This window comes from Typha latifolia, chromosome 14 (assembly GCF_019914945.1).
Source record: "Typha latifolia isolate L0001 chromosome 14, TyphaL0001v2, whole genome shotgun sequence".
In the NCBI taxonomy this organism is placed as follows: Eukaryota; Viridiplantae; Streptophyta; class Magnoliopsida; order Poales; family Typhaceae; genus Typha; species Typha latifolia.
The window spans coordinates 2759605-2775145 of NC_133099.1; the positions used below are offsets into that span (position 1 = coordinate 2759605).

General features: G+C 35.7%; 2 protein-coding genes across 3 annotated transcripts; both read left to right on the top strand.

Moving 5' to 3' along the window:
- The first annotated feature begins 375 nt into the window (after positions 1–375).
- On the top strand, positions 376–6028 carry LOC140800999 (probable serine/threonine-protein kinase PBL19). Of its 2 annotated transcripts, none has more exons than XM_073155977.1 (4): positions 376–1525; positions 2172–2432; positions 3895–4017; positions 5115–6028. In XM_073155977.1, exons 1-4 carry the CDS (start codon positions 1166–1168, stop codon positions 5541–5543), a joined length of 1173 nt encoding a protein of 390 aa, XP_073012078.1. In that variant the 5' UTR covers positions 376–1165; the 3' UTR covers positions 5544–6028. The 2 variants fall into 2 exon arrangements, with proteins under 2 accessions (XP_073012078.1, XP_073012077.1); XM_073155976.1 differs by having other exon boundaries at positions 427–1525; positions 3892–4017.
- A 1468-nt stretch (positions 6029–7496) lies between these two features.
- LOC140800867 (uncharacterized) lies at positions 7497–13913 on the top strand. The gene is made up of 4 exons (XM_073155763.1): positions 7497–7638; positions 7720–7839; positions 9711–10676; positions 13590–13913. Exons 1-2 carry the CDS (start codon positions 7571–7573, stop codon positions 7826–7828), a joined length of 177 nt encoding a protein of 58 aa, XP_073011864.1. The 5' UTR covers positions 7497–7570; the 3' UTR covers positions 7829–7839; positions 9711–10676; positions 13590–13913.
- Positions 13914–15541: the final 1628 nt, after the last annotated feature.

The window sequence follows — 15541 nt, forward strand, 5'->3', positions numbered from 1 at the left end:
AAGTTTAGAATAGCTTTTATTATAATTTCTAATAAAAATAACTGACAAAGAGAGTTTAATGATATAACATAATAATAATTGAGGGGTTAAGTTGTAATGAATAATTTATAATTTCTCCTTAAAATTTTATAATTTCATTGTCAAAACAGTCGGAAATAATAAAATTGAGTGATTTATACGTGATTTTGCAATGAAAATATAAAATAGAAAAAAGTTGCAAAGTAACCGTTACCAAAATGGTTTATCCCGCAAAAGGCCCCCAGTTTTCTCCTGCTCATTTTATTGGTTTTTTTTTCTTGTTACAGGAAAAGGACAGGAGTGGGAACGCTCCGTCCCAAAGTATTATAGAATGATCTACTGATACTTCGCCTCTTCACCTTTTACCAAATGAAGACTTTTGGATCAGAGTCGCAGAATTCAATCCTCGTCCACATGAGAGAGAGAGAGAGAGACTTGTCTCCTTAGAGAGAGAGAGAGAGAGAGAGAGAGAGAGTTGGAAGCAGCCGTAATTAAATTAATTAATTGGGTGGGTGGGAGGCCAGCGTCTCCTGACCGCGTGGGACGAGGACGAAGCAATTAAAGCTAGTGAAGCTGCGAACTCCTCATTCGCCTTCGTCAATGGTTTCTCTTTGACTGCTTCCACTCGGAAATCTCCTGAAATTTCGCGTTTTTATTTTCGTCTTCTGATCTCTTCTTAAAGCTGCTTGCTTCCTTCTTATTGTGTGTTTCCATCTGCTTCCACTTTATTATTGGAATCGCAGCTGAAATTCTCAGCCGAGCTTTGCTCTCTGCGTCTTTGAGTAACTTTTCTTTGGCGTCTGGGTCTTGTTACCCTTCAGTTGTTCTTTGGCTTCCTCCCTTTCCCTCTATTTAAATCGTCAATTTCCATCTATTTTATTCGTTCTTTGGACTTGGGTCTCCTGGTTTACGTCTTCTTTCGTGCCTTCTGGTTCCGTTCTCAATTGGGTTTTCGTTAATATCTAATTACCTCGAAACTTTCTTCAAGAATCCCATCTTTTTTTTTATAAAAAATTCCGGAACATCGTCTTGTTCATTCTTTTGTTCATCTGGGCGTCTCTCAAAATTTTCTCTTCCCAAGTTTCACCCATACACGAGCAATCGGGTAGGCACCTCTAGACTAATATAAAGATCGACTTTTGGAGGAATGGGTTGTTTTTCTTTCTTCAAGAAAAAGCCCAAGAGCAGAGTAGAGCAGAATTGTGCGCCGGCTTCAAATGTTAGCACGAGTAGGTCGGATGATTCAGGTGCTGCGAGGCCTACCAGCAAATCTTCGGCTTCGACATCCTCGCAGAGAAGTATACCGGCCTTATATGAGGAGAGGGCTCACAATCTTCGCGTTTTTGAGCTCGTCGAGCTTGCGGCTGCTACCAATGGCTTCAGCAGAATGCTTAAGATTGGGGAAGGTGGTTTTGGGTGTGTTTATAAAGGTTACATTAAGTCTCTCAATGGAAAGGGGGATAAGATTCTAGTTGCCATAAAGCAGCTTAACCAACGAGGATTGCAGGTAGTTTACATTTCATTCTTCTTTAAAGTCTTTATCAAACTTATCAGTATTCCATGATCATTATGTTGTTAAATTTGCAAGCAAAAGCAGCAACCTACCAACTTGATTTTACTTCTTAGAGCTTTTAGGGAAGTGAAGATGCCACGTTGGCTGCTGTTGTGTATCGAAAATTAGTCTTGCAAGCAGCAATTTGAATTCTTTCATACGTAGTAGTAGTACTCCACGATTATACTGGACAAAAATAAGGCCAAGATGAAGAAATCTCCATTCAGTAATTCCGCTAGGCTTTTCATACATCCTTTAGGCTGTTCATTACAATGTGGGTACAGAGTCCAATTAATGTGTGACTAACTCTATTGGAGTTTCTTTCCAGAGATTATGTGTTACATTTCACTAATTTCTTTTGAGGATCATAAGCGAATGTTCACTATAACTCCTAACGTGGAAATGGATATTGTGCTCAATGACTAGAAGCTCTCTCTTCAATATCTTTTTTTTATTATATACATTTCGCTATTTCTTTTTACTTTGTTTCACTTTTTTATTAAAAAAAATTCTATGCTTTCTTTGTCTTTCTATCATTCTTAATGAGTAGAAATTTATTGTTTCATTTAGTGGGCAGTGATTTATACTCTTTTCTTTTTAGGGGCATAAACAATGGTTGGCAGAAGTTCAATTTCTGGGTGTTGTTGAGCACCCAAATCTTGTAAAGCTCATTGGATATTGTGCTGATGATGGTGAAAGAGGGACCCAGAGGTTGCTAGTCTACGAGTATATGCCCAACAAAAGTTTAGAAGATCATTTATTCAGCCGGTTTGCTCCTCCTATTCCCTGGAAATTAAGACTACAGATAATTTTAGGTGCAGCCAAGGGATTAGCTTATCTGCATGAAGGGTTAGAAGTTCAGGTTTCATCTAAACTTTTTGTTTCTTAACTCAGTTTCCATATTCATTTATGTTTTTTTTACTGTGTTTTTCTGTTATGGCAAACAATGCTGTTGTTGATGTGACCAAATGCTTGAAGTACATATAATATATTTATCTGTGATGATAGATTGACCACATATACTATAAAAGCAGAATGCCTGCCTTTTGTTTATATTGGCGTCAGCTGATCCTAGCAACATGAATATGTGATTACTGAACCACAGTTCTGATTTAAATTTAAGACTCTTTAGCAAACATTAGCATATTAAGCTTTTAAAAAACTATACTCTCTTTTTGATATAGATGTATGTCAACATTAGATGAACTGGTGAGGTCCAGATTCACATTGGTATATCTAAGATTAGATTGTATAGTATATCAATTTCTGATCCTAGAACGGTATCCTATTCGTTATTTAAACATATTTGATTTTGAACATCAACATGTCAACTATATTATAACATTTTATGCATTCATGGTCTGACTTGAGGGATTGGTTTCTCATTGTTGATTTCTTTCCACAATATTTATTATAAAATTCTTAAAAAAATGCTGTCAGCTTCATATCCTTGTCGTCTCAGTACTTTAATATTTCCTTATGCTCAGCTCATCACTTGTTGGTTCAACCTGACTCTTATTAAATGAGCTGGATGTGAGCTCAAATATTAATCTTCTTTAAATAAATGAGCCCAGGTTGGTCGCTTGAACCTGGATTGGTTTAAGCTTGTCTAGGTATATACCATGAATATTTATATAGTGAATTTATGGATTAGTTGCCATTAACACAGTTAGTGGAGAGATATGTTAACTTGTAAGTGACCCATGACCATGAGGGTAGAATGTCTCTGTGAGCACAAAATATTGTTCCTTCTCTCCTACTTGAGCTGAGCTTGTTCTTGGAGAAAGTTGAGCTCGAAAACTCTATTTGTTGCAAGATTCTCTTTCAAATCAAGTGATAACTCCTTCATCCCATGTTAATCTCAATCTTCCACATTCTCCCAGAGGACCCAGGTTATTTAAATGACTCCTCAGAATTGGTACAATATGTGCATCCCCATTGTATCTTCCACTGAGAGTAAGAAAAAATAGTTGACCACATAAAACTGAAAATAACTGTTGATACAACTCTCAAGCAATTGTATGGTTCAAAAGGTTTATAATATTCATATTATGGATAACCTGATTTCCTAGGTGATACTTTTGATGATAAAATATGTAAGTTGGTTCTTTATAGGCATATATCATTTCCTAGAAAATAAGTCACTTGATTGCATGGCTTCTTCACTCTATAGATGAAAAGGCAGGACTGGGTTTTTTATTCAGTATTTTGTTATCCGTATTCTGGCTTGGCTATTACCTCTGTTTCCTTTTTTAAGCTTTTTGTGTACTGCTTTCTCGAGAACTACAATAAAGGTTTTTGAGATTGACCTTCTATTTCAGCAGGTGATATTTCGAGATTTCAAAGCATCTAATATTCTATTGGATAAGGAGTTTAATGCAAAATTATCAGATTTTGGCCTAGCAAGGGAGGGTCCAACAGACGGGAATACTCATGTTTCTACGGCGGTATGTCTATAATTGCACATCCAATCTGCTAAATCAGCCACTTTAGTGTAATTATGTTACTCTTCAGGTAATCCACTTGGAATTTGGATATTCAAGTGTGATTTAATGCACTTACCATCTAACCTTTATGTAACTTTTTGTTTAGAATGTGAGTTCACCTCTTCATGAAAAAATGGCTAAAAGGAGTCAGTTCTTTTTCTTGTCTGAGATAACAAATGAAGTTTCTAGAAATCAATTAATTGATCTACTATGAATATGCAGTATCTTTATATTACACAGGCTCAGTAGATAACAAATGACAAAACTATGATCATGGATGATTTTCCTTAATTACATAAGATTTCTTTTACTAGTTATATGCCCTTTACTGTTGATTCTCTCTGATAATGAATGGGATTCAAAGAACAGGATCATTATTCTGTCTCTCCACTCACAAAAACTTTAAAGAAAAAGAAACATCACAAAAATAAAATTAAGCTTGGTAGGGACTTGTAATGAACTCTCTTGATATTGTCTGCATAGGATCATTGAAAGGGTGAAACTTATTTTAAGTAATGGACTGGTCCTATTCTGGTACTTCTTCAATTGGCCTTTGAAATAACTTAATTCAATGTTTTGTAGCTTCAGAGCATCCAACCAGGATCCTACACTAATATGTGTCGAAATGATTCAAAACCAATTGGTCTCAATGTAATTCATATGTTACTTAGGTAGCTAAGGTAGGAAAGGATTTTAAAGAATTAGTGTACCTGTTCAGTGCTCACTCTCTGATTCTTTGAATACAATGGTCCTGGAGTATCTTACTTGTATAAAATGTGGAAGGATGTCATTATGCTTGATACCGCATATCAGTTCAAGTACATAATTTCAAATACATGCATATATCTGCCATTTTTTATTATTATTTTGTGATGCAACTACATATAGTGGAAGATTTGAGGGTGTTAAAATGTAAAATCTCACCTTGTAAATTTAGATTGATGGTAGGTGATGTTTTTCCCTTTATATGAACCTCTCTCAGATGCTAACTTTTGCTATCATCCAGAAAATATCTGAAACCAATTCTTATTTCTCTGGTGTTCACTTGAGTTAATTAGGTGGTAGGGACCTATGGGTATGCAGCCCCTGACTACATCGAGACTGGTCATCTCACTGTGAAGAGTGATATATGGAGCTTCGGCGTGGTGCTATATGAAATTCTTACAGGCAGGCGTGCACTAGAGAGAAACCGCCCACATGATGAACAGAAGCTTTTGGATTGGGTGAAGAAATTTCCTGCAGATAATAGGAACTTTAGCATGATTATCGATCCGAAACTGAGAAACCAGTATTCCTTGAAGGCTGCACGGGAAGTAGCTAAGCTTGCTGATAGTTGCCTTGTTAAGAATCCTAAAGATCGTCCGAGTATGAGCGAAGTTGTAGAAAGATTGAAACAAGCCATGAAAATGGAGCCGGGGGATGAGCGTGCTGTTTCAGCTAACCCAGATAGGGGAAGGAGAAGCAACCCAGCGCATTCGAGGAGGTGAATGCTTCACCTAGCTAGTCTGCATCAAAACATCTTTACAATTGGCAGAGTGGAGATATTACGCGCCCGAATTTCAAGTGCTTCAAAATACAGTGAGATGATGAGGTGACATCATCAGGTTTCCTACCTGTACATTAAAATCAATGCTTAAAAAAATAAATAAGAAAGCAATCAATGTTTTGATCCTTTTTTTTTCCACGTTGAAGTCTATTTGTGCTGGATTTGGAACCAGGATACTTCATTAGAGTCAGATAGTCTTTGTTTTTACTAGGTCTACTATATCATCTTTTCCAATGCAAGATGGTTTCATGGGATGAATACTCTTGGTTACTATGTCCTGCTGTTTCAATTTGACCTCTGAATTTGCGTCGGCAGACTTCCATTTGGACTACTTAAAATTTTTTCCTTATATCAAATGTTGATATGTAATTCTGCTGTCTTGATTGTCACATTAAAGTAAAAGTATCTTTGCCCATTATTTGTTTTGATCTTCTCTTCTCATCTTCTGATATCTTGACCTTTTCTTTTTAATATATTGACTACTTGCTTGCTTACTATTGTTCTGATATATCCTCTGCGAGATGCTCTGCAATCTTTATTTTTCTCCTAGTCGATAAGAAATTGCAGTCTGTCAAAGATGTAGCTATGCGTTTGTTGATCGGATGGCTGTGGGCGTGATGATTCACTGTTTTGTTTTCTTGGTCTTACTTATTTTAATCGTGTGGGAATATCATGTATTGCAATTAAAAAAAAGAGTTAATTACACTTAGAATGAGAGGTTTATGTGAAAATCAATAATAGTTTAAGGGGTCTAATCATAATTATTCCTAAAATGATAATAAAAGTCTAAAATCTGAATCTGAATCTGAAACCTTTCAGATCCAAAACACACTAACGGGTCAGATCCAGAACAAGAACCAATATATTCTAGGGGTGAAAATGGATTGAATTTGACCTACTCCCCGACTGGGGTCGAATCGGATACGGATCAAAATATTTTACCCGGTCCAAATTCGAATACGGATACAGATCACAATTTATTAAAATATTCGGATCTAGATCCGGATACAGGTAAATCATATTTCTTCCCATACGGATTCGAATATCCAAATACCTGTATACTATATTATGCTAACATTCTAACAAACATCCTACCCTACTCTTAATACCTAACCTGACCCGTTAACATAAATAAAACCCTTACCCTAACTAGTAACTAGTCAATAGTCAACTCCTTGTCTCTTCACCATCAAGCTGCCACACTCCATTTTCTTTTCCTATCTGCAATCCATCGACGCCCACGACCCAGCCTCACTCTATCCGACGAATCGGGTTAGGGACTGTCACCGTGTCACCCCCTTCTCGAACCCTCTGATCACCACCATCATTGCCGGGTAGTTCTGCCTCGATCTTTGCCGCCTGAACCGAAAGATGTGATTAATATAAACACGAAAAGATCACTTGGGAATTGAAATACCATCTCCATTATATAAGGGTAGGAAGATGACAACAGCAAAAGAGGGAAGTGATAATATTGAATAGCACTAAAACAAATTAAACTTGTGTGTAGTTATGAGGTTGGTGGGATGACAGATATAGACCGGGCAATCTTATAATTTTGTAATAGATGTTAGTTTGTTATATTTTTAGAATTGATGGCGTTATGTTGTAGTGAATTGTAGTTTTATTTTCTATTTGTTATTAGTAAGTGTGAACATAGTGATCTTATATATAGACGCTAAGTAATATATTCATTTTTGTATTTGTATAAATATTCGTATCTTTTAGTTAGGATGTAGTTTTACATTTTGCTACCCGTCAAATATTTGTATCTATATTTAGAGCAAAATTATAGATTTGATTATGATTTGAGTACTATAAGATTCGTATCCGAACTGTATTCATCCCTAATATATTCACTAAACTTTGTGAATTTGGATTCGGATCCGTGTTTGATAAGATCCGTAGTTTAAAGCGATATATCGATCGACAGTAGGACTTCGAAGATTTGAGCTCGGTTTCGACCGTATGGAGAAGAAGCTGACGCTGCTTCAAACAGTGACGGCGGCGGGAGTCTTCTCCGCCGTCTCCTTCTGGTGAGACGACGACGTCATTATCTCCTTTCTTAGGGTTAGAGTTTTCTTCCTCTCACGCTCTCCAGTGTTGGAATTCGTCAGGTATGGTTTCATGTTTGGGAGGGAATCCGCTCGTAAGGAGCTCAGCGGACTAATCGAAGACCTCCGTCGCAGCGATGGCGGAACCGGGACCACATCAAAGAGTTCCTGAGAGGCGATGAGGTATAATTCTTTCTCCACTTGTTGTTCTAAGGATCAAGACCTCTTTAATGGGAAATCTGATGGGTTTTCTAGGGTTTTATCGGAGTTAAATTTGGTTCCATTTTTGTGCAAGAAGGTTGACGTGAGGTGCAAATTGTTGTCAAGTATAGTTCAACTTTGTCTAATGGTTCGATATTTTTGTTCTTCATCTATACAAATTCGTTTCTCCCATTCAACACTTTATAACGTAATTCGTATTGATTGTTACCTTTGGTGTTTATAATGTGATGCATTATCATAAACAAACAACATAAATTGATCAGAGAGAATTGAGTTAGATGCCCATTTGATGAAAGCATGCTGAACTGCCAAAGCTCTATCTTTAGAGTAGATTCATGCGTTGGTTACAAAATTAATCTGCTAGGTAAAATATAACAAGTTTCCCATGCCATAAACTGATTAATTCTACATAAAATATACTGGGAAAGTGTGAACTCCACACCCTCTGGTCTACCGGGCACTTGAATATTGAATTAGTAAAAGAAATGCAAATGTGGCTTCTCCAGGGCAGGAGAGACCAGAATAAAGTGGTGGTGCCGGACAAGAATTATTTAGTATTTCTGTATCATGTGGCTTATTCTATTTTGATCATGGTCATTGTTTTGGCTTTTATAATTCTGGGTGTCTGGTTATGTAGTATCTGGGTGTTAAATTTGTAGGAGGTTGTGGTTGTGTGTGAATGTTGGTCGGCTGTGGTTTAGATTCAGGTGTTTTGCTGGATGCTTAGTGTGTATGTTATGCTCTTTGGCTTATATGTGTACGTTGGAGCTTTTTTTTTTAACTTTATATTGAAATAGGGTCTATGACCTTTTGCTAACAAAAAAAACAAGAAGAAAAGCAAATGTGGGAATAGAAGTTTTTACCGATTAACTCTCGTTAGGAGAGCCACTGAGCCACCCATTTTGTGGAGCGTCATGGGATGCGTAGGCATCCCTTTGGTCTGTGCCGATGATTGTATTTTGGAAGAAGACAAATTTTGAGAAAAACCAGAAAATCCTTTCATAGATAAACAAAGAAATGAGATGAGTCATGGATATGAGATATGTGTTTCTTTTTGAAATCAAGAATCAATATTAAATTTAATCAAATTCATAGAAGCTTTAGAAAGTAAATGTTACCATAAAATGGGTGCATGTACGTTGGTGGTTTGAAGCATGAACCTGCAGGAGGTATAAACTGAATTCCCTCTTAAGGGATATATAGCAAAGCAAAAAATTTTGAACAAATTCTCTTGAACTGGTTAAGATTGTAGCTTTATTCTTACCATCTATTCAGTCGATTCTAACTCCAAGATTTGTGATCTTTCCATCTCTCAGCTTTTGTTTGTACTCTTGTTTCTGCAATTGTCTGCACTGATGATTTCTGTTTTACGGGCCTAGTCATCAGATATCTCAAGATAATATTCCAATCAACAGCTTTGGTTGAATTTTATGCAATATAAGTTTCACTAAATATGGATTAGAATTTTTTGTACAATTCTGCAGCTATTGTAATTTTCTGCAACATGCATCATGTGTATTAGCCCTTTTGGCCACATGTGATAGTCAAGTTGATGTCAATTTATGAAGCATCTGATGGCCATGTAGAGTTACACTAGAGTTTGCACTCAGATGCCAATAATTTCAATGTCATGAAATTCATCAATCCAGATATAAATTCATATGCATGCTCCATCCTTGATCATTACTTTAAGTATTACATTACATGCAAAATGAGAACTTTCATGTTCTTTATGACCAATGGAAAATAGTTTTGTAAATCATAAATGTTGCAGTGTGTTATAATCCTTTGACTCACGAAGTTCGCTGCACAACTAATATGTTGTTTTTCAGGTTTTGCCAGTCGTTGCTACTCTGAACAATGAGACTCCAGCAGTTAAAAGGGAAAAAGAAGAAGAGAAAAATCTAACCTTGGACAGTGAGAAACTTGGAATCTGAGGAGCCTACTGTAATCAGGAACGGGGAGTCCAATTGCCTGTTATACTGTTGTTTATACATCTCTATTTCATGTTTGTGATAAATCCCTGAAAGTTTTAACTTTGCTGGCATAATTGCATGCTTTCTTCCTCTTATTGGATTAGCTTGTGAATTTGCCACACCACCCAAATAGCTTTATATATATAATCTCACAGGGTCTCTAACAGGAGCAAATGCCATACACATATTTGTATTACCAATTGTCTCACTGCAATCAAGTGAGTGATATTTATGTTAAGAGAAATTCGATTTGTTGATTGCTGCCAATGCAGCCTTTGTTTTAAAGATTACATTTATCAAGAAGATGTCAACAGTAGAAGATCATAAGCTAATAATAGGGCAGACAAATTTACTATTTCTCTGATATATAAGTTGGATAATTGAGCTAATTTTCTTAAAGAATGGATTATAATGGGCCTAAATTATAAGCATATAATGTTTCAACACTAAAAATTATTCTCAATATTTATGGGGAATTTAAAATTTTGACTTCTGTGATGAGCTAATAAAACTCAAACAATTTGACTATTCTAGTTATCTAGGGTCGGATTGGGATCCTAATTCAATACCAGTTAGCGTAAAAACCATGGGCCGGGGCCTAAGCCCACGTCACGTGATATCTTCACCCACCTTTTTCTTCGTATTTGTGCCCCCACTATTCTGATCTCTGGTAGGAAAAGATACGAGAGAAGAGAGGAGGGGGACGAAGAAAGGAGAGTCGAGATGATCTACCGTAACTGGTCGCTGCTATCATCCACAGTGGTGATCTGGGGAAGCGTCGCCACCGTTGGACTCGCTGGAATCTTCCTCTTTGGTGGAAAGGTACGGTTTTCCCCCCCTTTTCGGCCGTAGTTTGATAATTTGGTGTTAGGGTTTTGATGATTTTTGTGTATACCTCGTCTGTCCTCCAGATCTTTCGCTTGATTATCCCGTGACCGGTGGATTTGGTGTCTAGGTTTTTTATTTTTTATTTTTAAAAGTAATTAGTGAAATCGAACAGGTGATTTTGACTGTGCGATTTTGGGCTTTATTCTCGTGTTTTCGAGATTTTTATTTTCTTGGGGTACTCTCTTCTGCTGCTTTTGCTTTTGGTTTGAGAATTTCTGTATATATTGATGCTTAATCTGAAATGTGTGCAAAGATTCACTTTTCTTTTGTCTTCTAGTTCTACAACGATTGCTAGCTGGTTGCAATACTAGTGTTTAATTGAAGCTGTTAGATATCTTTGCTTTAACATTAGTTCACCGAATATAAGAGGCAGTTGATGATGTGAAAGTTCTGAAATATCCCTAGTAGATTATCTCAGGTTCATTCGTCTCCTCCACATGAACAGTTTCTTTTACAATTAGTTCATCTCAGGAAAGAGTTTATTGTGAAGCAGGCCCTTTTAGATCATTTGTATAAACCGCTGAGCATTAAGAACTCTAGATCATTGAGTTTTAACTGAAGATCATTCTCATCTTTCCGGGAAAATGGTGGCAATGTTTCCTTTTCCCACAGTGAAAATAAGTAGGCCACGGTGCCTTTTCCTGAAAAGTTGACTTGGAATTTATGAGGAGAAAAGGAGGAAGTGCACTTGCCAATCTTAAGATCAAGCTCATGTTACTATTAGAGGTATCAGATAGTTTTTAAGTCCAAGAATGAAACCATAGTGCACCTGAAATTGGGGGTAAAGGAGAAAAAGATTTCACAAAGTCAACCTCAATTAGATGGGGGCATAAAGATTTATTGTTGATGTTGTTGTTCTAACACTAACATGAAGCAGGCCTTCATAACCTAAGTTGTAGACTCGGGTAAATCTGTGAAAGTACACTATTTAACATGACCTTTTGAACTTTATATAGTTTAAATATCATCAAAGGCTACCGATTTTGTGAAATTGTGAGAACCATCTTGTTACTCAACCTCCTTCCTCATGATCTTCCTTGACAGTTTAGCTTCATGGTTCCTCAAGCAAGTACCAATGTCTCATTTCCTTTTGGAGAGTTACACTGATGAATTTATGGAGGTTAAAGTTTTCACTGAAAGCAGTAATGCAGTGGTTTTTCTTTATTGCGAAGCTGAACTTGAAAAGGGAAAGCTGATGGATGCTGGATGCTGGATGCTGGAATATCATGCTTACAGTCTGAGGAGTAGGGATTCAACTATAATAAAATATAATATGGATATTTAGAAAAATTAAATAATGAAGTAATTGTCTTGGAAAACTATTTTCTATAGTAGGAGTTTGTATGCTGGGACTTAAGTTTGATATTTAATATTACTTCCTTTTTTAAAATTTGCAAGTTTTTGTTGTTTTCTCACAAGCTTCAAAGATTGTACCTACAAATTAAAATCTCTTTAGGAGAGACCATCTAATTCTTTAGAAGACCACTTGAATCCTAATCTTTTTTCATGAATAAGTTTTTCTCACTTGTTACTATCAAAAGTTATAATACGTTTTGTATGTTTTAGATGATACAATTTTATATACAGATTTATATCCTCTAAACTCTAGAGCATCATAATGCCACTAATTTCGTAATATTTTTATAGGGATAATACACGAAGATCCCCTGAACTAATGATTATTTTCACATGCATCCTCTCATCTCTCTGTTTTTTTTACAAGTGACACTCATGATATTTTTCATGGTTCCTAGTTTCGGCCAATCTCGAGTGGGATTGGCCGAAACGGATCGGATCGAACTGTCCTAACCGATCGGCCGATACCCGATTCGTTTCGGGTCGGGATCGGCCATATTGGCCAATCCTGCCCGAGACGAGCATGGGTAAGAGAGAGAAAGAGAGGGAAAAAGAGATAGAGTTTGTGGGTTGTAGCAGTAAGAGGGAGAGGGAAGAAGAGAGAGGGGAAGAGGAGAGAGAGACATGGAGAGAAAATAAAAATTAAAAAACTATGTTAAAGAGGGAAAGATGTGGCAGTCGGTGAGGGAGAGGGAGAGTTTTTAAGAGAGAGAGTTAGTATGAGAGAGAGTTAATTAGGAAAAGAGTTTGATAAGAGAGTTAGTGAGAGAGAGAGAGAGTTCGATAAAAAAGAGAATTAGTGAAGAGAAGATAAGAATTTTTTTTAATTTGTGTGGGAGAGAGAGTGTGAGTGGTAGAAAGGGAGAGAAATAGAAATTAAGAAAATAGTATTTATTTTTTAGTTTTTAGACTTTATATATGAATAATTTATATTTATATCTTATTATTTTTCTAAAAAATTAAGAATTTTTTTATATTTTAAAAATTATTTTAAAATACACGCCGATACGAATGGCCGATACTACCGATACCGCTGATACCGCCGATACATATTGTTTTTTCAGATGGCCGATCCCGATTCCAATTCTGATCCCTCCCCCCTGCTCACCCCCATTAATCAGTTGATAAAAGGGTTATTTTAAGCCCAAAGCAGCTTATTTATTTGGGGTTACTTCCTAAGTTCATGAAGCAAAAAATTTAAGTGCAGAGAAGTAGAAGGATTGAAATAATAGGGAAATCCCATGTTTTATTTGCTAAACTAAAAAGAATCTTTAATAAGTGAAATTTGGTGATAATTGAAAATTTGAAATATAATCTTGTGATCGATCAATAACAGTTCATCTTATACAAGCTTTATAAATTTTGGGTGGGGATTTTTTTCAGATCTAAGCGCCCCTTAGCTTTTTGCTGATGGGTGTTGTGAATATTCTATGGACTTCAGATAGTAATATTAAGATGCTCTTAAAAGGAGGAGTGATGTTTTATTTTCAGGAGAAGTTCCAAGATTACCTGAATCACGAAGGTGAAAGGCTCCGGCAGCAGGACAAAGCTATGATGGCTAGAACTAACAGAGCCTAAATGAGTTGCAAAGACAGTTTGTGAAAAGCATGGTTGTACTCTTCTTTTAGTTCTAAACCTTCTTTCTTTTGAGGAGTTTTATGTCTAATAAGTGGTGCTACAGTAACAACTTATCTGTGTGGTTGGTTACTTTACTTGCAACCTCATTTGGATTGTGGAACATGAGATAGTGCAGATGCTCAAAAGCTTATTATGAGTGAAAAAGGACCCTTTGGGCAATTCTTCATTCAAGTTCAACAGTATGATTGCAAGCCTGCAGTTAATTTATATAGGTTTATGCTCATCTTGCAAACTTGTCATTTGCTTCAAGTTTCTGTTTCCAGCTGAGATATTTCTTTAGTAAGCCAACAGAATAGTCGGCACACTCTTCTCACAAAAGCAAAGTATGAGTCATGCTGTAGCTATTTTCTTGTTTATGGTTCCTTTGTGTAGTATAAATATTTTACAGTAATCTGCTCTTATTGCATTGGTATGTGCTAGAAACATAATAATTAGCTTTTTGCGAATATATTATATTCCTTTGCAGTTTGCAGTAGACTACATCAGTGGATAAGCTTGCTATCAAGTAAGTATAAACTGTTCAGCTTCCTTAAAGAGATCTGTACCTTAATTTTTGTGGCATCTTTCTCTCTGCCATTTTGACCCTTGTCTTCTGTTTAAATGGATCTTGTCTCTGTTATTTAGATTAGTCTCTTCAAATGTCTCTTAAAAAGAACCATCTTTTCCTTTTATTCTTCCTGACCATATGTGTATTTTTCTTTTTCTTTTTTTTTTATGAAGGCAATGTTGTTAAAAACCTATGCACATATGTAATAGTCGTTAGACAAAGGTATTTTTGTCCTTTAGGTATTAAATGATTACATTTTTAATGCTCTACCGAAAAGCATCAAAGGGAGTTGATGTAAAAATAAGAAAGTGACATTTATGGCAAGAATATGTATCATTTTTCTTAGCTTTGTCAGGTAAATAGATATAAAGCATGACCAAAGGTGAGTCAATTACAATTATAAGATGTGAGCCTAGATACTAGATAGGAGTATTAAAAGCAAGTTATTATTTCTAGTCCATCTCTAACCTGTGAAGCAAACATAAAATGTGACTAGGCTCAAGTAAATGCAAGCTTGACTATTTTTAGTTGGGTTTGGTGAGGAGATCTTGACCTAAATGTGTTCTTAGTTGTTTTTATTCTTCATTCTCCTTTATGTACACAAGCTTGATGCTTTGGTTTAATTATAGATCAAGTGTAAAATTTGTGTTAAAAAATTATCCTTCTATCTCCTCTCCCATTACGTATTATTGTAACTTCTGAAGCCCACAAGCTTTCCCTCAAAAGAAGAAGAAAAAGGAATAAAGCCAAATGAGCACCAGGCCTGATCTATTTTGAATCAATTTTTTTGATAATTAATCTCTCTTATATAAAGCATCAGTAATAGAATAGAGAGGCCTTTAATTTTTATTATTATTGACACCTTGTCATATGGATATTTTTATTATTTGACCTACATATTTTATTTTTGCCTTGCTCAACAAATATTATCTCTCTGTTATTGATAAATTACAGCCAAAAGAGCACCCGGTAATGAATAAAAATAATCAGAAACACTTTATATTTTACTTTTATTATCGTTCACACTTGAAGTCCTTAAAAGTCGGTCTTCTTAACCGAATAAAATTTTTTAATGCTAAAATAAAAATAAAAGGAAAAATTATATCTAAAGTCAAATAAGGGGTATCTTAATTTTTTTTTATTTTTAAAAGTAATAGAATATGTCATATGTTGTTATGTTAAAGTTAACTAAGATATTTTTAAGGTATTAAAAATAAAATATACGTGTTGGATGATAAATATTGATACTGAATTTGAA

Excerpts from the sequence above, each read along its gene's own strand:
- LOC140800999 (XM_073155976.1), top strand. The coding sequence starts at position 1,166 with ATGGGTTGTTTTTCTTTCTTCAAGAAAAAGCCCAAGAGCAGAGTAGAG. Across the intron at positions 1,526-2,171 it reads TTAACCAACGAGGATTGCAG|GGGCATAAACAATGGTTGGC; the intron begins GTAGTTTACATT and ends TTTTCTTTTTAG. Across the intron at positions 2,433-3,891 it reads ATGAAGGGTTAGAAGTTCAG|CAGGTGATATTTCGAGATTT; the intron begins GTTTCATCTAAA and ends CTTCTATTTCAG.
- LOC140800867 (XM_073155763.1), top strand. The coding sequence starts at position 7,571 with ATGGAGAAGAAGCTGACGCTGCTTCAAACAGTGACGGCGGCGGGAGTC. Across the intron at positions 7,639-7,719 it reads TTCTCCGCCGTCTCCTTCTG|GTATGGTTTCATGTTTGGGA; the intron begins GTGAGACGACGA and ends GGAATTCGTCAG.